Source organism: Mixophyes fleayi, chromosome 7, assembly GCF_038048845.1.
Source record: "Mixophyes fleayi isolate aMixFle1 chromosome 7, aMixFle1.hap1, whole genome shotgun sequence".
In the NCBI taxonomy this organism is placed as follows: Eukaryota; Metazoa; Chordata; class Amphibia; order Anura; family Limnodynastidae; genus Mixophyes; species Mixophyes fleayi.
Window position 1 is genome coordinate 137,876,672 of NC_134408.1, and position 26,295 is coordinate 137,902,966.

The 26,295-nt window shown below is 45.5% G+C and overlaps 2 protein-coding genes across 5 annotated transcripts in view; one reads left to right on the plus strand and one right to left on the minus strand.

Moving 5' to 3' along the window:
* MBD5 (methyl-CpG binding domain protein 5) overlaps positions 1-2,202 on the minus strand; it is a 54,859-nt gene extending 52,657 nt beyond the window's left edge. For both annotated transcript variants that reach the window (XM_075180922.1, XM_075180921.1), the window contains exon 1: positions 1,862-2,202. The gene's annotated coding sequence lies outside the window, so the exon portion shown is untranslated. The remainder of the gene's footprint in view (positions 1-1,861) is intronic.
* Positions 2,203-24,430, plus strand: ORC4 (origin recognition complex subunit 4). Of its 3 annotated transcripts, none has more exons than XM_075180925.1 (14): positions 2,203-2,280; positions 4,707-4,782; positions 7,131-7,207; positions 10,202-10,292; positions 12,177-12,252; positions 12,342-12,427; positions 12,938-12,986; positions 13,445-13,596; positions 15,372-15,545; positions 19,868-19,954; positions 20,402-20,510; positions 21,292-21,387; positions 22,795-22,862; positions 24,179-24,430. In XM_075180925.1, the coding sequence occupies exons 2-14, from the start codon at positions 4,726-4,728 to the stop codon at positions 24,359-24,361; spliced, it is 1,305 nt and encodes a 434-aa protein (XP_075037026.1). In that variant the 5' UTR covers positions 2,203-2,280; positions 4,707-4,725; the 3' UTR covers positions 24,362-24,430. The 3 variants fall into 3 exon arrangements, with proteins under 3 accessions (XP_075037026.1, XP_075037025.1, XP_075037027.1); XM_075180924.1 differs by having other exon boundaries at positions 2,233-2,350; XM_075180926.1 differs by lacking the exon at positions 2,203-2,280 and adding an exon at positions 4,587-4,610.
* The last annotated feature ends 1,865 nt before the right edge of the window (positions 24,431-26,295 follow it).

The following is a 26,295-nucleotide window of genomic DNA, read 5'->3' on the forward strand; positions in this document are numbered from 1 at the left end:
AGCCCTCCCCAGTAAGGACAGGTGACCCATCAGAGCCCTCTACACTTATAGTAACTTGTTCAGTTAGTTTCTTACCCAGTTTTGTGACCACATGCTCAATAACTTCTCTGGCTCCTGCTAGTGTAGGGACTCCAAGCTAAGCTATCTACCCCTTCAGATGACCACTCCCATCAGCTCGCACACCAGAGCTGAGACACCCTCCCTCCCCCCCTCCCCCCATCCCCCCATCCCATCAACTCCCTCGCCAGGACAGTGGCACCTATCCCCCCCAGTCGGCTCCCTCTCCAGGACAGTGGCACCTATTCCCCCCCACCCTTCGGCTCCCTCGCCAGGACAGTGGCACCTATTCCCCCCCCCCCCACCCTTCGGCTCCCACGCCAGGACAGTGGCACCTATCCCCCCCCCCCCCACCCTTCGGCTCCCTCGCCAGGACAGTAGCACCTATCCCCCACCCCCACCCTTCGGCTCCCTCGCCAGGACAGTGGCACCTATCCCCCACCCCCACCCTTTGGGTCCCTCGCCAGGACAGTGGCACCACCCCACCCTTTGGCTCCCTCGCCAGGACAGTGGCACCACCCCCCCATTCGCTCCCTCGCCAGGCCAGTGACACCCCCCCATAAGCCCTCTCGCCAGGACAGTGACACCCCCCCCATTAGCCCCCTCGCCAGGACAGTGACACCCCCCCCCATTAGCCCCCTCGCCAGGACAGTGACACCCCCCCATTAGCCCCCTCGCCAGGACAGTGACACCCCCCCATAAGCTCTCTTGCCAGGACAGTGACACCCCCCCCCATTAGCCCCCTCGCCAGGTCAGTGACACCCCCCCATTAGCCCCCTCGCCAGGTCAGTGACACCCCCCCATTAGCCCCCTCGCCAGGTCAGTGACACCCCCCCATTAGCCCCCTCGCCAGGTCAGTGACACCCCCCCATTAGCCCCCTCGCCAGGTCAGTGACACCCCCCCATTAGCCCCCTCGCCAGGACAGTGACACCCCCCCATTAGCCCCCTCGCCAGGACAGTGACACCCCCCCATTAGCCCCCTCGCCAGGACAGTGACACCGCCATTAGCCCCCTCGCCAGGACAGTGACACCGCCATTAGCCCCCTCGCCAGGACAGTGACACCGCCATTAGCCCCCTCGCCAGGACAGTGACACCGCCATTAGCCCCCTCGCCAGGACAGTGACACCGCCATTAGCCCCCTCGCCAGGACAGTGACACCGCCATTAGCCCCCTCGCCAGGACAGTGACACCGCCATTAGCCCCCTCGCCAGGACAGTGACACCGCCATTAGCCCCCTCGCCAGGACAGTGACACCGCCATTAGCCCCCTCGCCAGGACAGTGACACCGCCATTAGCCCCCTCGCCAGGACAGTGACACCGCCATTAGCCCCCTCGCCAGGACAGTGACACCGCCATTAGCCCCCTCACCAGGACAGTGACACCCCCATTAGCCCCCTCACCAGGACAGTGACACCCCCATTAGCCCCCTCGCCAGGACAGTGACACCCCCATTAGCCCCCTCACAAGGACAGTGACACCCCCATTAGCCCTCTCACCAGGACAGTGACACCCCCATTAGCCCCCTCACCAGGACAGTGACACCCCCATTAGCCCCCTCACCAGGACAGTGACACCCCCATTAGCCCCCTCACCAGGACAGTGACACCCCCATTAGCCCCCTCACCAGGACAGTGACACCCCCATTAGCCCCCTCACCAGGACAGTGACACCCCCATTAGGCCCCTCACCAGAGCAGAGTCCCTCATTAGCCCCCTCACCAGGACAGTGACACCCCCATTAGCCCCCTCACCAAACCAGTGTACCCCATTAGTCCCCTCACCAGAGCAGTGTCCCCCACTCACCCAGTGGCCGCAGAGTTGTCTCCTGGTCCCTCCAGCGCACTCCCGAGCAAAGCACCTCAAGGGGGTGTAGGGCGGCTCTTGAGGTGGGCTCCGGGGGGCTCCTGTCCCTCTCAGTGTGCGGCCCAGGCCCGATGAGCAGTCCCCCCTCCCCCCCGGGTCAACCCGACCCGCATCCAGCTGGGAGCCGGAGGGCAGCTGTCCCTCTATAGCATGTACCCCTGGGCTTAACGTGACACCCCTCGGCGCCCCCACTCCGGCTCCCCGGGCTGCTCCTAGCTCCCTGGCTCTTCAGGAGAAAGATGGGAGTTTTCCAACTGCGCATGTCCGGGCCAGACCAGGGAGGTGGGGACCCACAATGCAGTGCGCGCAGAAGGTCCCGGAAGTGACGGCAGCCCGGAACTGGTCTCCTCGTCTCCAGGGTAACTGTCAGCGTGTAGAGGAGAGAGAGCAGATCCTGACAGCGTACCCGACCCCCCCCTGCTGGGATCGGTCAGTGTGTGACGTGCGGGGTGTAATGCAGAACAGGGGGCAGTGTCCGATGTGGGGGGGGGGGTGTAATGCAGAACAGGGGGGCAGAGTCTGTTGTGGGGGGGTGTAATGCAGAACAGGGGGGGCAGAGTCTGTTGTGTGGGGTGTAATGCAGAACAGGGGGGCAGAGTCTGTTGTGGGGGGGGGGGTGTAATGCAGAACAGGGGGGCAGTGTCTTTTGTGTGTGTGGGGGGGGGTGTAATGCAGAACAGGGGGGCAGTGTGTGTGTGGGGGGGTGTAATGCAGAACAGGGGGGCAGTGTCTTTTGTGTGTGTGTGTGTGGGGGGGGGGTAATGCAGAACAGGGGGGCAGTGTCTGATGTGGGGGGGGGGTTCTAATGCAGAACAGGGGGGCAGTGTCCGGTGGGGGGGGGGGGGGTGTAATGCAGAACAGGGGAGCAGTGTCTGTTGTGTGGGGGGGGGGGTGTAATGCAGAACAGCGGAACAGTGTCTGTTGTGTGGGGGGGAGGTGTAATGCAGAACAGGGGAGCAGTGTCTGTTGTGTGTGGGGTGGGGTGTAATGCAGAACAGGGGGGCAGTGTCCGGTGTGGGGGGGGGGTGTAATGCAGAACAGGGGAGCAGTGTCTGTTGTGTGGGGGGGGGAGGTGTAATGCAGAACAGGGGAGCGGTGTCTGTTGTGTGGGGGGGGGAGGTGTAATGCAGAACAGGGGAGCAGTGTCTGTTGTGTGGGGGGGAGGTGTAATGCAGAACAGGGGAGCAGTGCCTGTTGTGTGTGGGGTGGGGTGTAATGCAGAACAGGGGGGCAGTGTCCGGTGTGAGGGGGTGTAATGCAGAACAGGGGGGCAGTGTCTGTTTTGGGGTGTAATGCAGAACAGGAGAGCAGTGTCTGTTGTGTGTGTGTGTGGGGGGGGGTGTATTGCAGAACGGGGGGCAGTGTCTTTTGTGTGTGTGTGTGGGGGGGGGTGTAATGCAGAACAGGGGGGCAGTGTCTGTTGTGGGGGGGGTGTAATGCAGAACAGGGGGGCAGAGTCTGTTGTGGGGGGGTGTAATGCAGAACAGGGGGGCAGAGTCTGTTGTGGGGGGGGTGTAATGCAGAACTGGGGGGCAGTGTTTGGGGGTGTAATGCAGAACAGGGGGGCAGTGTCCGATGTGGGGGGTTGTAATGCAGAACAGGGGGGCAGTGTCTGGTGTGGGGGGGGTGTAATGCAGAACAGGGGAGCAGTGTCTGTTGTGTGGGGGGAGGTGTAATGCAGAACAGGGGAGCAGTGTCTGTTGTGTGGGGGGGAGGTGTAATGCAGAACAGGGGAGCAGTGCCTGTTGTGTGTGGGGTGGGGTGTAATGCAGAACAGGGGGGCAGTGTCCGGTGTGAGGGGGTGTAATGCAGAACAGGGGGGCAGTGTCTGTTTTGGGGTGTAATGCAGAACAGGAGAGCAGTGTCTGGTGTGTGTGTGTGTGTGGGGGGGTGTAATGCAGAACAGGGGAGCAGTGTCTTTTGTGTGTGTGTGGGGGGGTGTAATGCAGAACAGGGGGGCAGTGTCTGTTGTGGGGGGGTGTAATGCAGAACAGGGGGGCAGTTTCCGGTGTGGGGGGGGGTGTAATGCAGAACAGGGGGGCAGTGTCTGTTGTGTGGGGGGGAGGTGTAATGCAGAACAGGGGAGCGGTGTCTGTTGTGTGTGGGGTGGGGTGTAATGCAGAACAGGGGGGCAGTGTCCGGTGTGAGGGGGTGTAATGCAGAATAGGGGGGCAGTGTCTGTTTTGGGGTGTAATGCAGAACAGGAGAGCAGTGTGTGTGTGTGTGTGTGTGTGTGGGGGGGGGGGTGTAATGCAGAACAGGGGGGCAGTGTCTGTTGTGGGGGGCGTAATGCAGAACAGGGGGGCAGTGTCCGGTGTGGGAGGGTGTAATGTAGAACACGGGGGGCAGTGTCTGGTGGGGGGGGGGGGGAGTGTCTGTTGTGGAGTGTAATGCAGAACAGGGGGGCGGTGGGGGGGGGGTCTGTTGTGGGTTGTAATGTAGAACAGCCCTCAATACAAGGTCTCCCACCCTGTCTGCAGTTGTCAGTGATGGTTACACACAGCATGTCGCACACTCTGTTGTTTTTTTTATGCCAGTAGGTAGCAATTCTGTAGGGGTTTCGCACCCACTACTTGTTCCCTATTATGTGTAGGGTGGTTATATAAATAAATAAGAATATAAGACAACATTCCAAACCGCGTCTGGTCAGTCTAGTCTCCAAGCTTTCCGTGTCACCATTTCTGCTCTGGTGTGAATTAAATGATTGTTATTTTGAAACCTTTTCTTCTTCTTACATGTTCACACTTGGCAATACTGTTAACTGTCTTTGTTTTCTCCCTTATAGCGACTTTATTGTGCGTGTGATGAGCAAACGGAAGAGTAAGGACAAGAGCCTCCCTCTTGGAGAATGTATTTCTCAGGTACCTTCTGTAATTATTTAAACGATGATGATGTGAGTTAAAGGTCTCATAGTTATTCTTATCCAACGGGCTTACTCGTCAGTGCTGACCCCTGAGAACAACTCACACTTTATTGATCACATTGAGTTGGGGAGTACCAGTAGGGGAAACACATGGCTTACCTTGCATTGTACGTAGGTTGTGTACCTAGTTGATGGAATACTGACTCTCTTCTAAAACACTGCTGTGACTTTTCATGGGTGTCCTACTCTCTAGTAAAAATAAAAAGAGAAACCTAATTCAGACTATGCAACCACAGACTTCTTTATCCGACTTCTATATTTTTGACAAATAACTAGAAAGGTGAACACTCCGTAAAAATCATTGCTCCCTGTGGATATACAGAAGTGGCTGACAGCGGTGGTACTAGTTATTCCTACGATTCTTATTCCAAAATAATTCGGAAGAGTATGAGTCTGATATGAATGAAATGTACACTTACTATAAAAGAGACACAGAAGATCTGCAACCCGCCTGCTATCAATTCCGAATAGAGTAAATGTCGGCACTTCACATTGACGTGACATAATATAGCGACATTGGGATTTCCTTATTTAAAGCGGCACTGCTAGGTCCTGGCAACTGTACAATCTAATGTAAGGGTTAGAGTTAGGCTCCGGGTCCTGGCATTGCTGCTTTAAATAAGGAAATGCCAATGTCGCTATATTATATCACGTCAATGTTATTTTGTATGTATATTCGTTGTAGGAATAATGTATCCCACCTGCTGACAGAACATAACTGTGTGTAAGCAGATAAGGGGTTCATGTATTTTGATGCAAGCTTAAGGGGCCTATTTTCTGTCACCTGGCCTGAATGTGTTTATTCAGCGATGCCCTTTTGTCACAGAAGATCATTCAATTTTTTATTTGGTATTGCTCTTTTTGGAAAGGACTGTATTTGGGTCATTCCAAGTTCAGTGTATCATCCTTCCACAGATCAAAGCAATACTTTCCATAATCCATATTTGTGAAGTCTGTATAATGTGTCAATGACATAAGGAACTCCATAAAACATAACCATTTCATTTGTGTATGTGCAGAAATATCATTCCATAGAATTAATGCGACATCTCTGCTATGTTGCAGAAGAGTTACATATTTGTAGAACATATTTCTAGGCCTGTTCTTAGACAAGAGAGTGATAAAACAATTGCAAAACAGATTAGCATACCAGCACAACTCTTGCCGTGATGTCACTGAGGAAAGGAGTTTGAGCAATGATGAAAGTTTAAAAAGTTGTGAATGATTTTAGAAATGTATCACTTTTATGTCTTCTGAGGAATTTCCCATACCTCCTAGTTTTCCCAAGGTGGCAGATTACGCAAATGAATATGTGTGTAATTCTTTTGTTTCTATGTTTTATTTCTGTCTTTATTTTAAAGAAACTATTTAACATTTATATTTCTGTATGTCCAATTGTTATCGCCATTTTATTCCATAAGATTTTTTGTCATATTAAATCACACTTATTAACGTTCTGTTTTAGTGTTCTTAAAGAAGGCATCTGTCAGGCTTTGTTTTTATAATACTACGTTTCTGCAGGGAATTGTTTGGGTTACAGCACCGTTAATTAACTTTGGTTGCGATTTTTTTTTTTGAGTTTAAGTTAGGGGGTGTCTTTGTGGTTAATAGCGAGACATAATTTTGGGGGACTGTAGTCATATTTCGATGACCAGTGGATTTTGTTTTGATTAACCCTTTCACACCCATATGTCCAGGTGTATATCATTGTGACAATGAGCTTCGGACTAGAAGGTCCTAGCCCTTATAAGGCGCTGAAATTTTAGGGAAGTTTCCCACTGCCGTTAAAAATAAATAAATAAATTCTGCTTAATTTTGTATTATTGTTATCCTTCTAAATAGGAGGAACATCAGAAAAAATATAAAATCCAGTAATAAGGCTGATATTGCAAATGTGTTTTAGAAGCAGTGTTTTATGTGTCAATAAAAAGCTGAGGATGTCTGCTGTTAATTTAGACCACTAAACTCTATGGAATGTGATCTTTGTGGCACACAAGCTGTTTCCAAAGCTTCTACCACTCGCGAGCTGACTGATTGAAGTAAATGTGGGACACGGAAGTGACTGAACTCTGAAGATGTAGTATGTGAAAGAACTGCCTTCATACACCCATCCGACAACATAATTATTTACAGTCTCTAATATAATATATTACAAATTTACGTGCTTTGAAAACATGAGCCCATTTTCTAAACTATAGTAACACTGAAATGCTTGAGTGAATTTGGACAAATATCTATTGTCATTCAATGTATGTCTTTTGTAACGCCTGTTCCCTGTACATGTAGGTACAAGCCCACCTGAGGCAGAGACTTCTGCAACAAACCCACCCTGGAAAAAGATGTGGGGTAGAATCTCAGCATAAGTAAGTGAATGTTTTTGTCGCTTATAATTAATGGACAGATTCCTGTGAAATCACTGACTGTGTATTATTGTTATTATTTATTATAATTATATCAGTATTATAACTGTACTGGTATACTTAATACAAATACATGGTGGATCAATAATTTGACTCTAGAAATGCGTTCTATTTTGTGTTAGTTTGAATATTCCCCCTTGTGGTTTTTTTTTATTTATCATTAAATATAACATATTCTTCTAGAATTTATATCGCCTAACATTATAATTAAATGTAATAAACAGTAATTGAGTCTGGGATGGGCAAATTATGCAGACATGTCTGTTTCCACCATCAATTTATCTACCAGAGTGTTTGAATTCCTCCACATTAATAGCTTTCACAGTAAGATGAATGATACAAAATATAGTACAAGGGAGCAGAAAACTCTGTAGAGGCACAGGGCATTACAGCCAAACATATGGTGATACTTGAGATGACAGTATAGTATATAGTGATACAGGACAGTATAGTGCAGTGTATGGTGATATAGGACAGTACAATCATGGCCAAAAGTTTTGAGAATGACACAAATATTCTTTTTCACAAAGTCTGCTGCCTCAGTTTTTATGATGGCAATTTGCATATACTCCAGAATGTCATGAAGAGTGATCAGATGAATTGCAATTAATTTCAAAGCCCCTCTTTGCCATGACAATGAACTTTATCCCCAAAACAACATTTCCACTGTATTTCAACCCTGCCACGAAAGGACAAGCTGACATCAGCTCAGTGAATCTCTCGTTAACCCAGCTGAGAGTGTTGACGAGGACAAGGCTGGAGATTACTCTGTCATGCTGATTGAGTTAGACTAACAGACTGGAAGTTTTAAATGGAGGTGCTTGAAATCATTGTTATTTCTCTGTTAACCATGGTTACCTGCAAGGAAACACATGCAGTCATCATTGCTTTATACAACAAGGGCTTCACAGGCAAGGATATTGTTGCTAGTAAGATTGCACCAAAATCAACCATTTATCGGATGATCAAGAACTTCAAGGAGAGAGGTTCAGTAGTTGTGAAGAAGTCTTCAGGGTGCTCAAGAACATCCAGCAAGCGCCAGGACGGTCTCCTAAACTTGATTCAGCTGAGGAATTGGGGCACCACCAGTGCAGAGCTTGCTCAGGAATGGCAGCAGACAGGCGTGAGTGCATCTGCACGCACAGTGAGGTGAAGACTTTTGGAGGATGGCCTGGTGTCAAGAAGGCCAGCATTGAAGCCACTTCTCTCCAGGAAAACATCAGGGACAGACTGATATTCTGCAAAAGGTACAGGGATTGGACTGCTGAGGACTGGAGTAAAGTCATTTTCTCTGATGAATCCCCTTTCAGATTGTTTGGGGCATCTGGAAAAACGCTTGTCCGGAGAAGGTAAGGTGAGTGCTACCATCAGTCCTGTGTCATGCCAACAGTAAAGCATCCTGAGACCATTCATGTGTGGGGTTGCTTCTCAGCCAAGGGAGTGGGCTCACTCACAATTTTGCCTAAGAACACAGCCATGAATAAAGAATGGTACCAAAACATCCTCCAAGAGCAACTTCTCCCAACCATCCAAGAACAGTTTGGTGATGAACAATGCCTTTTCCAGCGTGATGGAGCACCTTGTCATAAGGAAAAATGGATAACTATGTTGCTCAGGGATCAAAACATCAAAATTTTGGGTCCATGGCCAGGAAACTCCCCAGACCTTAATCCCATTGAGAACTTGTGGTCAATCCTTAAGAGGCGGATGGACAAACAAAAACCAACAAATTCTGACAAGCTTCAATAATTGATTAGGCTAGAATGGGCGGCCATCAGTCAGTATGTGGCCCAGAAGTTGATTGACAGCATGCCAGGGCAAATTGCAGAGGTCTTCAAAAAGAAGGGTTAACACTGCAAATATTGACTTTTTGCATAGCCTTATTGTAATTGTTAATAAAAGCCTTTGACACTTATGAAATGCTGGTAATGTTACTTCAGTATACCATAGCAACATCTGACAAAAAGGTCTAAAAACACTGAATCAGCAAACTTTGTGAAAATCAATACTTGTGTCATTCTCAAAAGTTTTGGCCATGACTGTACCATTCAGTATATGGTGATATAGCAGTGTATTAGTGATACAGTGCAGTGCAGTACGTAGTGATACAGGACAGTACAGTGTAGTATTTAGAGATATAGGACAGTACAGTGTAGTATATAGAGATATAGGACAGTACAGTGTAGTATATAGAGAAACAGGACAGTACAGTGTAGTATATAGAGAAACAGGACAGTACAGTGTAGTATATAGAGAAACAGGACAGTACAGTGTAGTATATAGAGAAACAGGACAGTACAGTGTAGTATATAGAGAAACAGGACAGTACAGTGTAGTATATAGAGAAACAGTACAGTATATAGAAGTACAGTGCAGTATATAGAGATATAGGACAGTACATTATATGGTGATATAGCAGTATATAGTGATATATTGCAGTACAGTGTAGTATATAGTGATACAGGACAGTAAAATACAGTATATAGTGATACAGGACAGTATAGTGTAGTATATGGTGATATAGCAGTATATAGTGATACAGGACAGTACAGTGCAGTATATGGTGATATAGCAGTATATAGTGATACAGGACAGTGCAGTATATAGTGACTTCTAATACCCCCTCAGAGTATTCTTCCAGCTCTGTGCTATGTCAGTCTATTACTTTAAAAAAATAAAATCAGCATTTTTGTCTTGTCAAGGACACATTATCATTGGGAACATGTAAAAGATGCCGTGTACAGATCCCTTCAAGCCTATAATGTCTTTGTTGTGCGCTACAACATGAGTCAAACAGCTGCTTGCCTCTCACTTGGCTGCTGTCAGAAGCCAGATAGAACCCTCTCCTCAGATGTCTGTGCTTCAGCTCAGTGGAAGACTTTTTTCTGTGCTATTCTGAGACTTTGAGAAGCTCGGCCTTTGTTCTTATAATTTCAGGCACTTAGTTGAGCTTCTGAAGAGAACAGTGATTCATGGGGAAAGTAATTCTGCGCTGATCATAGGTCCCAGGGGATCGGGAAAGAGTATGGTGAGAATTCATTATTGTCTCTTAGTAGCCAAGTTACTGTTTATGTATGTATGTGTGTATGTATGCATGTGTGTATGCATGTATGTATGTGTGTGTTTATGTATGTGTTCACAGAAATGTGTTCTATTGTTTACATGCATTGATCATTTTGTGTTTGTATACATGCATGCATACTATGGTCACATTACAGGTGCAAAAATGAATGTTGAAAACTCCCTACCACCAGTGTGCTGATCACTAAGCTATCTGTTACACCACTCCCGTTACAATGACTGGAGTAGGACATATTTGTTATGTAATGACAGCTAATAGGTTGTCTTGTTACAACCACTTGTGAAGGATCGGTCTGTGATGACCTCTCACTATCCTATAGAGCCCATTGCCTGCTTTAAGATAAATGGGAGGTGGATTTATTTGTCTAAGCCGCAGGGTTTCCCTAACCCAGTCCTCAGGGCTCCCCAACAGTGCAGGTTTTCTGGATCACATCTGACATAATTTGGATCCACCTGTGGATCTGTTACAATGTGTCAGTCAGTAATGAATACACCTGTGCTCCAGCAAGGAGATATGGAAAACCTGCACTGTCGGGGAGCCCTGAGGACTGGGTTTGGGAAACCCTGGTCTAAGGCATTGATAGGCAATATTTCTATTTTACAGTGGTCCTTAGCCCCCCAAAAATGATATTTATGGGTAAGCATTGGATCAGTTAGTGGCACTAGAAGTTTTTATGAAGCTCAAACAGTAAACTGTGGTTGTCTAGTAAGGAGATATGGACTAACCTCTTACGTAGATTTGCATACACTGCTCTTACTATATAAAGATATTGGAGTCCCTGGGAAAACAGCAGATAGGGAACATTTACTCTGCTCATTAGGGCCTGAGGCCCTCTTGTGGCCTGTGGCTTGTTTTCGTGGTGCGTTGTTTTCTAAATATTTATCATGCAACATTTACGTTGCACACGATCATTAGGAATGTACCTTAAAGACAATTTGATCGCATGACCATTAATGCGGTGTCATTCAGGCTATTGTGATATTCTATGTAATATTGTAGCTTAATCTTGGTTATCTAACATGGTTACAGTTTTGTAGCAGTTACACTTTATATCACTCACTATACTTAGGGGTAGACTTATCTAATCTTCTAAAACGAAAAGTGGAGGTGTTGCCCGTAGCAACCAATCAGCTTCTAGTTATCATTTTCTATAATGTACTATGTAAAGGATAGCTAGAATCTGATTGGTTGCCATGGGCAACACCTCCACTTTTCCTTTTTTAGAAGTTTTGATAAATCTGCTCCTTACTGTCTAATTGTAAAGGCAATACAATCAGCTGACATACTTACATGTTTTATAGTATACTATTTACTGATTGCTTGATTGTCTTTTTAGTTTGGCCAACAATATACACACATTTTAATCTCAATATGGTGCAGTACCTTTTTAAATGATATTCAATAAATAATTTCCTATTATTTTTGTGAATGCTGATTTGCCTATGCTGGCGCCACGTCCCATTGGAGTGTGTGGATGAAAGGAACCCTCTTCATGTTTGCTCTTTAAATAGAAAAAGTAGCACTTTGCATTATGACAAACAACCTGCAACACGCCTGCATGCAGATTTGAAGGTGAGGGTGATGCCATTGATTGCCCAGTGCTTGTATAGGTGGCGAAAGTCATGCTGGGTCCATTTAGGTGGTTCTGAAGATGGGTTTGTTGGTCTACAGTGCTGGATGCTGCACGCATAGTTCATCCTGTTTAGTTGTGAGTCCAGTGGCGGTACTGACATCAGTGGTTATGTGTGTGATTTTCTCCCTTCTTGATTGTGAACTAGAATTTCTCCGTCTGTGTAATAAGTAATAACTCGACCTGCGCTTGTTTTCCAGTTGTTACAGGATACCCTAGAAGATATCCTCGCAGTTAAAGAAATGAAGGAGAATGCTTTGCGGGTTCATTTGAACGGTGCGTGTGTTCTCATGGAACAGATTATAAAAAGATAATATACATATGTTTATAGGACAAGGGACCTAAGATGATGCGTTTTTATTTAGGTCTTTTGCAGACTAACGACAGGATTGCTTTAAAGGAGATTACCAGACAATTACACCTAGAGAATGTAGTTGGAGATAGAGTCTTTGTAAGTATATTGTTCTATATGGTGGTGTTTATTTAAGCTTTTAAGGGATCTTGTTATACATTAGTTAGTTTAAAAAAATACATGAAAGTGGCCCTGTCATGAAAGGCAAGTCAACCTGCTGGCTGATCCAGTGTATCTATATCAATTCTCTAGGTGCTAGTGACATCACTGATGCACACTGTATGATGTTGCTGAAAGCCTGAAGAGGGCGGCTTCACCTGTATAAATTATGCATTATATTCAAATCTTCCATGTAAGGTGGATACTTCCACACCCAGCTCTATATATAATGCTGCGCAGACATGAAGATGAAATGTAATTACATTGTACAATCCTTCCTTTAGTGTCTACGTTGTGTGCTCTCCGTCTTCTCTGTACACAACTGGGTTATAACACCTGAAACCAGTAGTGTTGTAATTAGATGTACAATCCTTCCTTTAGTGTCTATGTCCTGTGTTCTCCGTCTTCTCTGTACTCGACTGGGTTATAACTGTTCATTGTGCTTCACAGGGCAGCTTTTCAGAAAATCTCTCTTTCCTCCTTGAAGCCTTAAAAACAGGTAAGTGAACCATATGCATAACCTATACTTTCCTACACCGTACAGATTATCTCATACTTCAGTAAAGTATATATTTATTTTCAGTAATTATGTACTTAAGCGCCAACATTTTACATAGCACTGTACAATCAGTAAAGGTGATCAGACATTGCTGACATTATAAACCAAAAGAAACTTAAAAAAAAAAAAAAGGTCCCTGTTGCATTTGATCTACACGCCAGGGAGCCAAGATGAGGCAGGATATGATTCTCCAAGCCTTTTATTCATAATTTATTACTGTTTGTCCCAAGAGCTTGCAATTACAGTTACTCGTAATGCAATTGCACTAATTAATATCTAATGTTAATAATGTTACCAGGTAGTTTAATAATTTTAATGTCTTTATAGAACACAGAAACTGAGGTGTGTTTATATTTAGGTCTTCTGCAGATAAATGACAGCAAGTGTTGTACTTCCAGGTGATCGCACCAGTAGCTGCCCAGTGCTCTTTATACTGGACGAGTTTGATCTGTTCGCCCATCATAAGAACCAGACGCTGCTTTATAATCTTTTTGACATTGCGCAGTCAGCGCAGACTCCTGTCGCTGTTATTGGACTCACGTGTCGGCTGGTGAGTGAGAGGTTTCTGCTCTGTACTTGCCTTTTTATTACGTGCTTCCAAGTCTCACAGTCTTGGCTCTTCGCTCACATACATACGGCAACTAGTAACGAGATGTATCACAGTAGCATCACACTGTTTATGAGAAGGAATCCAGGGCTTTCAAAAGGTTGTATTTATCCTTTTCATATTCCAATCCTGGGCATCACTACAAGAACAAAATGTTCTATTCTGAAGTTAAATATAAAATAGCAAAATGCGTTAGAAATGTCAAGTCCCTGTATTGCCCCAAACATTAGGCAAATCAAAACAAAGGCTGTATGTTTAGTGGCCCTTACCATTTGAATACTGGTGTAGCGGCTTTGTATTCTGCATCACTTACCTTTCTGGTGTGGCAGCAGTGTATTCTGAAATGCATTGTCACTTACCTTTCTGGTCTGGCAGCAGTTTACTCTGAAATGCGTTGTCACTTACCTTCCTGGTCTAGCAGCAGTGTACTCTGAAATGCGTTGTCACTTACCTTTCTGGTCTGGCAGCAGTGTACTCTGAAATGCGTTGTCACTTACCTTTCTGGTCTGGCAGCAGTGTACTCTGAAATGCGCTGTCACTTACCTTTCTGGTCTGGCAGCAGTGTACTCTGAAATGCGCTGTCACTTACCTTTCTGGTGTAGCAGCAGTTTACTCTGAAATGCGTTGTCACTTACCTTTCTGATGTAGCAGCAGTGTACTCTGATAGAGTTGGGTTCCATCCTCTACATCTGTTGTATTGGCATTGTTACTTCAACTTATCAGGTGTCGTCTAACATTCAGTCCTGGTGTATCCAAACGGGAACTATTAAAGTGTCTGTTATAACTTATTCTTTAGTCCTAGTTTAGTTTAAGGCCCCTCAGCATTCTCGGCAAGCTAAGTCCTAAGGATTTCTCAGAGTGACAACAGTTGTGGTAAGTGCTGACCTAATCAGATAGGTAAAGTCACTTGCGAATGATTACAGAAAATCTCAAACCATAGCTATTACAGGTAATTGACGACCAGCTTTCAAAAACCTTGGTTGAGTTGTACTGTATATCATAAAGTGAGCTGAATACATATATATGTAAATATAAATACAGCTTGCAATATTTTAGCCAGAAAGATATCATCATAATTTATTTGTATAGCGCCAACAAATTCCATAGCGCTTTACAATTGCATTGTATGTAGAATGCTCACATATATGTTGGTCCCAAAGGCATGCATGGGCTTGTAGGAAAGATGTAGCCAACCCCACTTTTCAGTGGTAATAACCAGGTCGCGTCGATGATCTAGTTAGATGGAAGATTGTAAAGGGCTACGGAATATGTTGGCGCTATATAAATAAATAATGATGATGAAGAGTGTTTTTGGGTGTTTTCTGGTTACACAGCAGCGTTCATCGTAACTGCAGCATAAGGAGTAGAAATGCCATAGTTAATGTCCGCAGCTATCGATTGGAAATGGACATGCCGGTAAATGAAATCAATATAAAGTGTGTTTGCACTATAAATCTTTCCTCAGCTTTTCACAAGGTTAGCAGACTTGCAGCTATACGAGATTTTACTGTAGTAATACCATTTATATTGGGGTTGTTTTATTGCCATACTAATTCTGTGATGTGAAAGTTTTAACTAATTGCAAATCCTCCACAAAAATTATGATCAGTGCTGTTGCGTATCATGTCCCTGTTTTAGCAGATTACCGTGCTGTAGGATACTGTGGATCTGCTCGGGATTTCCCTGGTTTAGCACATCTTACACACCCTGTTTTGCAGGATGTCATGGAGCTCCTAGAGAAGAGGGTGAAGTCTCGCTTCTCCCACAGACAGATTCATCTGTTGAACTCCTTCCGCTTCTCCGAGTACCTGGAGGTATTTGAGGATCTTCTGTCGCTGGCTCCCGGCTTTCCAGATACACAGTTTGCCGAGACGTGGAACACAAATATTCAGGTAGCACTTACACTGCTCTCTGCTTTACAGGGACAAAGATATTGGGCTCTTGTCTGAAACAGTTACAAATATATCCATGGTTGCACCAATACCAGGAGCCAGGTAGCCAAAACACCTAACATATTCCTTTTGGGAATCGCCTACATTAATGTCATGGAATGCACATATTACCTGGCTCCTTAAAAGTCCTCGCTGGCTCCTAGATTTAGCTGCCAGGGTTTTGTTTTCTGCATTATTTGGTCATACCATTGCTCTGTTATATTGTGTGTATAAATAGCCTTCTTCAACATATTATAACTTTGCAAAGGGTCTGCAGATGGAATACCGGACTAGCATGAATTAAGGGATTACTTATGTGATTTGAATGAATGAGTTTCTCAGAAGCTTTGTGGTTGATCAGGGGACTTTGACTGAACTAAGTGCAGGGAGTTAGATGGTGTAAGGACCATGCAGCAGTATTCAGTGATAAGAAGGACTCAATTTTTTTTAGTTTGCATTAAGGATGGGCCAAGGAGGTCTTAAAAGTCAAATGAAGGAGCAAGTATTGAAGTAGTGACATAAATGTAACAAAAGCCAGGGGGAAGGGACAATCTTGATTTTGAATGGAATGATGCTGTAATAAGGTGCTGCGATCAACTATAGGATGGGCCTATGAGGTGCTCAAATCAATGGACCGTTGATCAGTTTATAAGGTATTAGGACGAAGGATGAGTCAACAAAGGTATTAGTAACAAATTAGAATGTGGCCGGACGTCTAAATGTAATGAAGAAAAATAATATAATAGCTCTTCAAATCAAATGACAAATTGGGTAAAAGTTGCTCAAACTTAATGACCTGAAAATGGGGAGTTTTCTGTCAGGTCAGAGGTATTGATTACTGTTATCGTATTGAGTGTAGAGGAGAAGTGTCCTGGTAATTGAATGTAGCAGCAATGAGGGATATATGGAATACTGTGTATATGTCAGTAAGCATAGTATGTATTGTATGGTAGAACTGTACAGTGAGGGCATCGCTGAGAGCAAATCCAGCTAAAGCTGCAGATTGTCACCTATATACAAACCATGTTGTAATACAGTGGATATAAAGGCTTTTTATTAAAGCTGGATTTACTGCTACTTCTAAGTGAGGCTCTGAGTGTATGATATATTAGTGGGAAAGATAAGGGCCACCAGGATCACAGCAAGGACAGGACAAGCAGAGGGTGAATGAATACAGAAGGGTGAGTTCTGTGTAATACATGGAGTGGATCTGGCTGAGGGAACGGGTAAGTCAGGTGGAAGAGATCAGGAATCACAGAACATGAAATGGGAAGGTGACCGGATGAGAACAGAGGACATGATTTGTATTTTTTTAATGCTGGGAGGTCTGGAAAAGTCGAGGATTATTTTGAGGCAGGGGAATGGTGAAGAGATTTTGAAGACTAACCTAGAATGTAAGAGAGACATATAACATGCGTGATGATCGTAAGAGCCGTGTGCAAAGACAGAAAGAAATGTCACTGATACCTACAGACCCATCCAAGGAAGAGAAAGCTACATGAACGTTAATGGTACAGAGAGCAGAGTAAACGTGTATGAGGTCACTGACAGCACAGGAGACCGAGTCCAGGGGACAGAGGACTGAAGCAGCATCAACTGAAGCTACATGGGAAGGGAAAGACGTAGAAGCTGAGGGTAAATAAGCAGATGCTGATGGACATGAGAGAGAGGAGAAAGATACTACATGCTGGATGATCAATGCACTGAGATGTAGCTGACTCGGCTGACGTCATGTATAGAGGAGAGAGGGAGTGCTGGGGATCCAGGGATTATACACTGAACTAGAGGAGAGTGCGTGCGGACGGACGTCATGTATAGAGGAGAGAGGGAAAGCTGGGGATCTAGGGATTATACACTGAACTAGAGGAGAGAGAGTGCGGACAGACGTCATGTATAGAGGAGAGAGGGAGTGCTGGGGATCCAGGGATTATACACTGAACTAGAGGAGAGAGAGTGCGGACGGACGTCATGTATAGAGGAGAGAGGGAGTGCTTGGGATCCAGGGATTATACACTGAACTAGAGGAGAGAGAGTGCGGACAGACGTCATGTATAGAGGAGAGAGAGGGAAAGCTGGGGATCATGGGATTATACACTGAACTAGAGGAGAGAGAGTGCGGACAGACGTCATGTATAGAGGAGAGAGGGAGTGCTGGGGATCCAGGGATTATACACAACTAGAGGAGAGAGAGTGCGGACGGACGTCATGTATAGAGGAGAGAGGGAGTGCTGGGGATCCAGGGATTATACACAACTAGAGGAGAGAGAGTGCGGACGGACGTCATGTATAGAGGAGAGAGGGAGTGCTGGGGATCCAGGGATTATACACTGAACTAGAGGAGAGAGAGTGCGGACAGATGTCATGTATAGAGGAGAGAGGGAATGCTGGGGATCCTGGGATTATACACTGAAGTAGAGGAGAGAGAGAGTGCGGACGGACGTCATGTATAGAGGAGAGAGGGAATGCTGGGGATCCTGGGATTATACACTGAAGTAGAGGAGAGAGAGAGTGCTGGGGATCCTGGGATTATACACTGAAGTAGAGGAGAGAGAGTGCGGACGGATGTCATGTATAGAGGAGAGAGTAAACGCTGGGGATCCTGGGATTATACACTGAAGTAGAGGAGAGAGAAAATGCGGACGGATGTCATGTATAGAGGAGAGGGGGAACACTGGGGATCCTGGGATTATACACTGAAGTAGAACAGAGAGGAAGAGTGTGGACGGACATCATGTATAGAGGAGAGAGGGAATGCTGGGGATCTAGGGATTATACATTGAACTAGAGGAGAGAGAGTGCGGACGGACGGACGTCATGTATAGAGGAGAGAGAGGGAAAGCTGGGGATCCTGGGATTATACACTGAACTAGAGGAGAGAGAGTGCGGACGGATGTCATGTATAGAGGAGAGGGGGAACACTGGGGATCATGGGATTATACACTGAAGTAGAGGAGAGAGAGAGTGCGGACAGACGTCATGTATAGAGGAGAGAGGGAATGCTGGGGATCCTGGGATTATACACTGAAGTAGAGGAGAGAGAGAGTGCGGACAGATGTCATGTATAGAGGAGAGGGGGAACACTGGGGATCCTGGGATTATACACTGCAGTAGAGGAGAGAGAGAGTGCTGGGGATCCTGGGATAATACACTGAAGTAGAGGAGAGAGAGTGCGGACGGATGTCATGTATAGAGGAGAGGGGGAACACTGGGGATCCTGGGATTATACACTGCAGTAGAGGAGAGAGAGTGCGGACGGATGTCATGTATAGAGGAGAGAGGGAACACTGGGGATCCTGGGATTATACACTGCAGTAGAGGAGAGAGAGAGTGCTGGGGATCCTGAGATTATACACTGAAGTAGAGGAGAGAGAGAGTGCGGACAGACGTCATGTATAGAGGAGAGAGGGAGTGCTGGGGATCCTGGGATTATACACTGAAGTAGAGGAGAGAGAGTGCGGACGGATGTCATGTATAGAGGAGAGGGGGAACACTGGGGATCCTGGGATTATACACTGCAGTAGAGGAGAGAGAGTGCGGACGGATGTCATGTATAGAGGAGAGAGGGAACACTGGGGATCCTGGGATTATACACTGCAGTAGAGGAGAGAGAGAGTGCTGGGGATCCTGAGATTATACACTGAAGTAGAGGAGAGAGAGAGTGCAGACGGACGTCATGTATAGAGGAGAGAGAGAGTGCTGGGGATCCTGGGATCATACACTGAAGTAGAGGAGAGAGAGTGCGGACGGATGTCATGTATAGAGGAGAGAGGGAATGCTGGGGATCCTGAGATTATACACTGAAGTAGAGGAGAGAGAGAGTGCAGACGGACGTCATGTATAGAGGAGAGAGAGAGTGCTGGGGATCCTGGGATCATACACTGAAGTAGAGGAGAGAGAGTGTGGACGGATGTCATGTATAGAGGAGAGGGGGACCACTGGGGATCCTGGGATTATACACTGAAGTAGAACAGAGAGGAAGAGTGCGGACGGACATCATGTTTGGAAAACAGCACTCAATGAATCCAGGTTAACACGTGTTTGCTTTGATTGGAAATGGAGAGAGACACTGAAAGAGTTAATTGGAGGAAGACTACACCATACAGGGGAAGGAAGAGATGTAGTTGCTGCATTGCTGAGGGGGATAAGTGACTGTTGTTAATCAGTGTGATTGAGGAAGTAACAGTTAATAAAAGGAATCTAAAACCACCAACTTAATGCAGTGACCCCCAATTTCATTTTCAATCTAAAATTCACTTTCTTATCCCCACTCTGCTCTTCCTTAGAGTCTCCTGGAAGGTAAAACTGTTGAGGATGTTCTGCAGAAGCAGTTTAATGCTTCAAAAGACCTGCGATCCTTACACATGCTATTGGTAAGTAATTCTCTGACCTTAGGAGCTCTCTGTAGGTCTTCTGTGCAGTATCTGTGCCATGTATTTCTGCTTTGTGCCTGTCTGTACTAGTCTGTGACAGTGAAATGAGCAGGGTCCTCCAACAGCACATTCTCATGTTTACTTTTAAAGGATATAGAATGGGCCGTCCAAATAATCCGGTTTGTGCTCTGAATCTAAGTACAAGCTGGTTTCATATCTCCAGCAGAGTCACGTGTTCTTTCTATGGCATGTTCATCATGGCATCCCCTAGTCAGCAACATTTTACAACAAATGCAAGTCTGTATTATGTACCGCTGTATCACTTTATCTATCTCCAATGTGTGACGTTTTCAGACATCTGTTTATCTTCTGTAGAGTTTCAATTTAACCCATTAGAAGTGTCATTTAATCACAGCTTTGGCCTCTAACTTGTGGTTTGATCTACAGCTGCTGGCGTTATGCTACATCAACGTGTCTCACCCACAGCTGAATGCTGCTGACTTTGTGGAAGCCTATAGACTCCGTAGCATGGATTCAAAAGCAAATATATTGCATGGTGAGTGTCATCAGGACAGGTTATTCTCCCCATAGCCTACACATTTTGTATACACGGGACTGCAAGATACTGCCCCCTGCTGGTGTGTGCCAATAACATGCAGAGACATTGCACAAGGTCAGTTATAAGGCAGAAACCTAGCTTGAGCTATAACATGACTGTTTTCCACTCTCCTGCCAAATGCATTATTCATATTTAAGCACAGATTGTGTGTTGCATTCTCATTGATGTCACCAGATGCTAGTGGCATTCTCTTGAATATTTGCTGAGATAAGGAAAAATGGCCGTGTGCAACTTTACACCACATGTTTGGAAATAACTGTTGACGTTATTTTCACTACAGCTGGGATAAAACAAAAAGAACAATTTGCCTCGCAGCACAGTAAAAACATAAATCTGGGATAAATCGTCTTGTATTCATTCCTGGGATAAATCGTCTTGTATTCATTCGTTTTACACCTTCAGACGACTTTAACTTGTATGACTTTTCTATGTCCTCTTTCAACTTTTGCTAAATACATTGCTTTATTTTTGTGACTTCTGTTTGTGATATTTCAGCCACGTACTTGTATTATTAGTACATTTATTTACCCACCCACCCACTCCTCCCACCAACTCTCCCCCTCCAGCCTACAACATAAATTGTCTGCATGCTTGTTACATTATGTGCAGACATCATACTAATAACGTTAATATGTTACAATAACAATAAAAGTTGGAGCAGCAATTGGTAGATCAGCTTTGTTGTACAGAGGATGTCACTGATCTCTTCTGCCTCCAGGGCTGTCTGTTCTGGAAATGTGTCTGATAATAGCCATGAAACACTTGCAGGACACTTATATTGGAGAACCGTTCAACTTCCAGATGGTCCACAATGGTAAGATCCCGTTTTATATTCTACCTTACACCCAACTTGGGAGTCATAACCACTGAGCCACCTACTGTGAACTATTTCTTTCTTTTTTCTTAGAGTAAACACAAACGTTTTATTACATTCCATTCTTGTCGCAACATTCTATGTGTTTCTACAATTACTAATAAATGGCGTAAAAGGTTAAGTCCACCATTTGTAAATAGCATTTCAAGCTACTCCTTTTAAACCTGATGGTCTTCTGTTGTGAAAGCCACCGGCATGTCACAACAGAAAAGGTCATGAGTGATTGCATGGGATGGGAATTCTTGGCCTGCACTGATAATGTCTGGGGTTGCAGGAGAGGGGTTTCCTGGTTAGAGATTCCCACCTGGAATTTATCACTAGGATATACCAATGGGTTTATTGTGTGATGAGCATCCACCACACGGTGTTGGGGAATGGGATCCTGGGTGGGGTCCACACTCGGGTTATTCGTGATGGGCGCTATAGGAGCCTGCACCATCATTATTCTTAGCAGCACATAGGGGAGGAACTTCCCTGGGGTCGTTTTCAGTCATTGTTGGAGGCTCCGCATTGGGGTTTACTCTGGAATGTTATAGGGGACAGATTTCTGTATGGTTGGTCTTCAGCAGTGTTTTTGGGACTGGACATCATGGGTAGAGGGTTCACTTTGATGTAGTTCTCTGGGGTTGCAAAAGCATATCCAACTCTCTACCGGGTCACATTGAATAGGGTAAAAGATCTGTACCAAGGCTATTTGTGGTGGCAAGGGACTGGTATTCTGAAATTCCTCACTGGGGTTACTGCAGAAGATGGGTATTCTGGCTGAAGGACCTTCATTGGGTTATTGCAGGTGATGGGTATTCTGGGTAGAGGGTCCTCACTTGGAGGACATATTATGGGTTGAGGTTGCACACTGTGGTTACTGCAGAAGATGGGTATTCTGGGTAATGGTTCTACACTGTGGTTATGCAGGTGATGGGTATTCTGGGTAATGGTTCTACACTGTGGTTATGCAGGTGATGGGTATTCTGGGTGATGGTCCTATGCTGGGGTTACTGCAGAAGATGGGTATAATGGTTGAAAGTGCCACTCTCTGGTTATTGCAGAGGATGGGTAGTTTGAATGGAGGATTCACACTGGAGTTTTTGCACGGGATGATTATTTTAGGAGGAGGTTCTAGGCTGTGGATACTGCAGAGAATGGGTATAATGGGTGGAGGTTTCATGCTGGGAATCTTCTCTGAGGTTACTGGTTCTTTCTAATCAGCACCATGTTGAACTGAATGTAAATACTTATCATAAAGCAGTAAAGACACTGATCACTATACGTAATGTGGACTCTTCAAGGAAATGTGTTTGTATCATTATATCATGGATTTAATAAGCCGTCTTTTCTGTTTTACTGCAGAATTTCAGAAGTTCATTCAGAGGAAAGCTCATTCTATCTATAACTTTGAGAAACCTGTGGTCCTGAAGGTGAGACTTTTAAATTATGTAACATAGCACATGAGTGAGTGTTTTGTGGGCTTATCCATGTACACTATGGAATATTGATATGACAAGGAATATATTTATTCCAATCAGAGATAAACATGTGCATCTTGCAGTATTGTAATACAGATGATTACTGGTTTTAGCAGTACACAGCACACTCTGCTGGAAACTTTGTAAACTGCATGACGAAACCTCTGTACTGGTATTTAATGCTTCAGTATACGTACACGCTTAGCCTTTCATCTACCCCTTATGCTGCATTCACATCTTGATTTTTAAAATGGGGATCGTTATCTGTGCAGTAAATGCATTGTCTTGGACACACTTTCTAAAGCTAGATGGATTTATCACTTTCTGTTGGACTTGTCCGTTTGTGGAACATAATATGCCCATTTCCATTTCGTGCTTGCATACCAAAGTGTATACATATTTAGATTTGAGTGTATCTTAGACTTCTGCCCCTGAAGAGGCAGATCGATTATGGGTAAGTGTAGAACGCCCCCTAGAGATGCAACCAAAGTAGGCTAGGACGCATCTCTTGCAGAAGTCATGTGTCTTTTGCAGAAGTCATTGGCCTGGTGTAAAGATACCAGCAGCACTTCTGATTGGCTCTTTGCTTATTGACCCCTCCAGCTGATAGTACTCCATTAGCATGAAGGGTATATATCGAGTCACAGCTGCCTGTTCAGATTTTTTTATTTGACTTTTTGGTTTGGATTACTGCAGCAAATTAGGTTCCCATTGGATTTCTAAATTAAAAAAATATTTTGTATTTAATTACATTTTATATGGAAAATCAACTTTTTTTTCTTGTGTATATATATATGACACTTCATTATATTGTGTATGAATAGGGTGATACAACTTTCGCATTTATAACGAACACTTTCAAGCCGATTCTCTACACCATAGTTGGGCATTTGTACGTCTGACGTAGAAATACCGCTGTGTTTTCTGTAGGACACCAATCTTGAGATACGGGAGATTCAAGGTGCACATTTTAAGACCACAATTTTGCTACCAAATTTGAATGCGTACGTTCAGGAGACAAAATGAAGCCCTTTATCTCCTATATTACATTTTCCATGTTTACGATGGAAGACAGTTACCATAATATTAGATCACAGCTGGATTCAGCAATGTGTTGATGGACAAACACACAGCTAAATGCTAATCTGTGTTTAGTTTAATTAAAGTGTAATCTGGTATACACAGTAGAGGCATGCTGTGTTGTGTGCCTATCCCACTTAGTTTCGTTGTTCTCAGGCTGCACTTAGATGTATATATTTTATTTTCAGGCGTTTGAACATTTACACCAGTTGGAGCTGATCAAACCCATGGAGGGTCTCTCCGTCCGGACACAGAAGGAATACAGACTTATGAAATTGCTTTTGGATAATGTCCAAATATCAGAAGCCCTCCAGAAGTACCCCAATTGTCCAACCGATGTGAGACAGTGGGCAATGTCCTCCCTGAGCTGAGAACCTTCATTACCTGTTTTCTGTTTTTTTATGTAATTGTACTTTCTATAAAATAGTTTTTGCAGAATATCTGATTTTTTTTTATTTTTTTTTATTTCATTTTACCTCATCATATAACCTTGGAAATACCCTGCTGGCAGCCTACACCTTTCTATACATTTGTGTGCACTTTGTATTCTGAAGATAGAAACAGAATTTGACGGCAGATAAGAACCGCTTGGCCCATCTATTATTATTATTAATTATTATTTATAGGGCGCCACTAGGTATCCGTAGCGCCGTACAGGGACAGACAGAAACACGGTACAGGGTGAGACAGCACGGTACAGTTAACAAAAAGCACAGTAACTCAGGAGCTCAATGTACAGCTAGATGAGAGGTGAGAGCCCCCAGCAGGGTAGAGAGAGGGGTAGAAGGGCAGGAGGACCTCACGGAAGAGACAAGGAGCTGGAGAGCAGAGTTAAGGTGGTGGAGAACAGAAGGAGAGGAGGCCCTGCTCGAAGGAGCATACAATCTAAGGGGAGGGTAGGACGGACAGAGACGGAATGGGGAGAATGGAGGCAGAGAGGGGGGAGGGGAGAATGAAAAGGGGGGAGGTAAGAGGGGGACAGAAGTGGGAGGGGGGGGGGGGGGTAGGGGAGACTGACCTAGTTGACCTAATTGACCTCCTCCCAATTAGGTGGGGGACTGGAGGGCTTTAAGGAAGAGGTGGGTTTTTAAGGCCCGTTTGAAGCTGGACAAGTTGGGGGAAGTTCTGATGGAGCGGGGGAGCTGGTTCAAGTGGAAGGGGGCAGCGCGGGAGAAGTCTTGGATGCGAGCATGGGAGGAGGTAATCAGGGGGGAAGAGAGGCGGCGGTCGTTAGCCGAACGCAGAGGGCGGGATGGAGTGTGAATGGAGATGTAGGGAGCAGTGGAGTTGGAGAGGGCCTTGAAAGTAAGAGTGAGGAGCTTGAACACGATTCTGTAGGGGATGGGGAGCCAGTGGAGGGATTGGTAGAGGGGGGAGACAGAAGAGGAGCGGCGAGAAAGGAAAATGACCCGAGTGCCGGCATTGAGTACGGAGCGAAGAAGAGCGAGATGAGAGCGGGGGAGGCCAGTAAGGAGGAGGTTACAGTAGTCCAAGCGGGAGATAATAAGAGAGTGGACAAGAGCTTTAGTGGCATCTTGGGAGAGGAAGGGCCGAATGCGTGCGATGTTGCGCAGCTGGAAGCCGCAAGACTTAGCAAGAGAGAGGATATGAGGGGCAAAGGAGAGAGAGGAGTCCAGGGTGACGCCCGAGGCAGCGAAGTTGAGAGACGGGGGAAATAGAGGAGTTGAGAGCGGTGATAGAAAGGTCGGAAGGGGAGGGGGAGTGAGTGTGGGGAAAGACAATAAGTTCGGTTTTAGTGAGATTAAGTTTGAGGAATCTAGACATCCAGGAGGAGATGGCGGAGAGGCAGGCGGACACCCTGGAGAGGGGGGAGGGAGAGAGATCGGGAGAGGAAAGGTAGAGTTGGGTGTCATCCACATAAAGGTGGTACTTGAGACCAAAGGAGCTGATGAGTTCACCCAGGGAAGAGGTGTAAAGAGAGAACAGTAGGGGTCCGAGAACAGAGCCTTGGGGGACCCCTACTGGAAGGCAGGGGGGGGGGAGATAGATCCAGAGGTGGTGACGGAGAAGGTACTGTCAGCAAGGTAAAGAGGTGAGCCAGGACAGGGAAGAGCCGGAGAGGCCAAAGGATTGAAGGGTGTGGAGCAAGAGCGGGTGGTCAACGGCGTCGAAGGCCGCTGAGAGATCCAAGAGAAGGGAGAAGTGGCCCCTAGCTTTGGCAGAGAGGAGATCGTTGGTGACTATGGCCAGGGCAGTTTCAGTGGAGTGGAGGGGGTGGAAGCCAGATTGGAGAGGATCGAGGAGGGAGTGATCAGAGAGGTAGGTGGAGAGGCGGCTGCAGACG

Bases quoted from the DNA above. Each gene is read 5' to 3' on its own strand.
- ORC4 (XM_075180925.1), top strand. From the start codon at position 4,726: ATGAGCAAACGGAAGAGTAAGGACAAGAGCCTCCCTCTTGGAGAATGT. The intron at 4,783-7,130 runs GTACCTTCTGTA...CTGTACATGTAG, and splicing joins TTGGAGAATGTATTTCTCAG to GTACAAGCCCACCTGAGGCA. The intron at 20,511-21,291 runs GTGAGTGTCATC...TTCTGCCTCCAG, and splicing joins AAAAGCAAATATATTGCATG to GGCTGTCTGTTCTGGAAATG.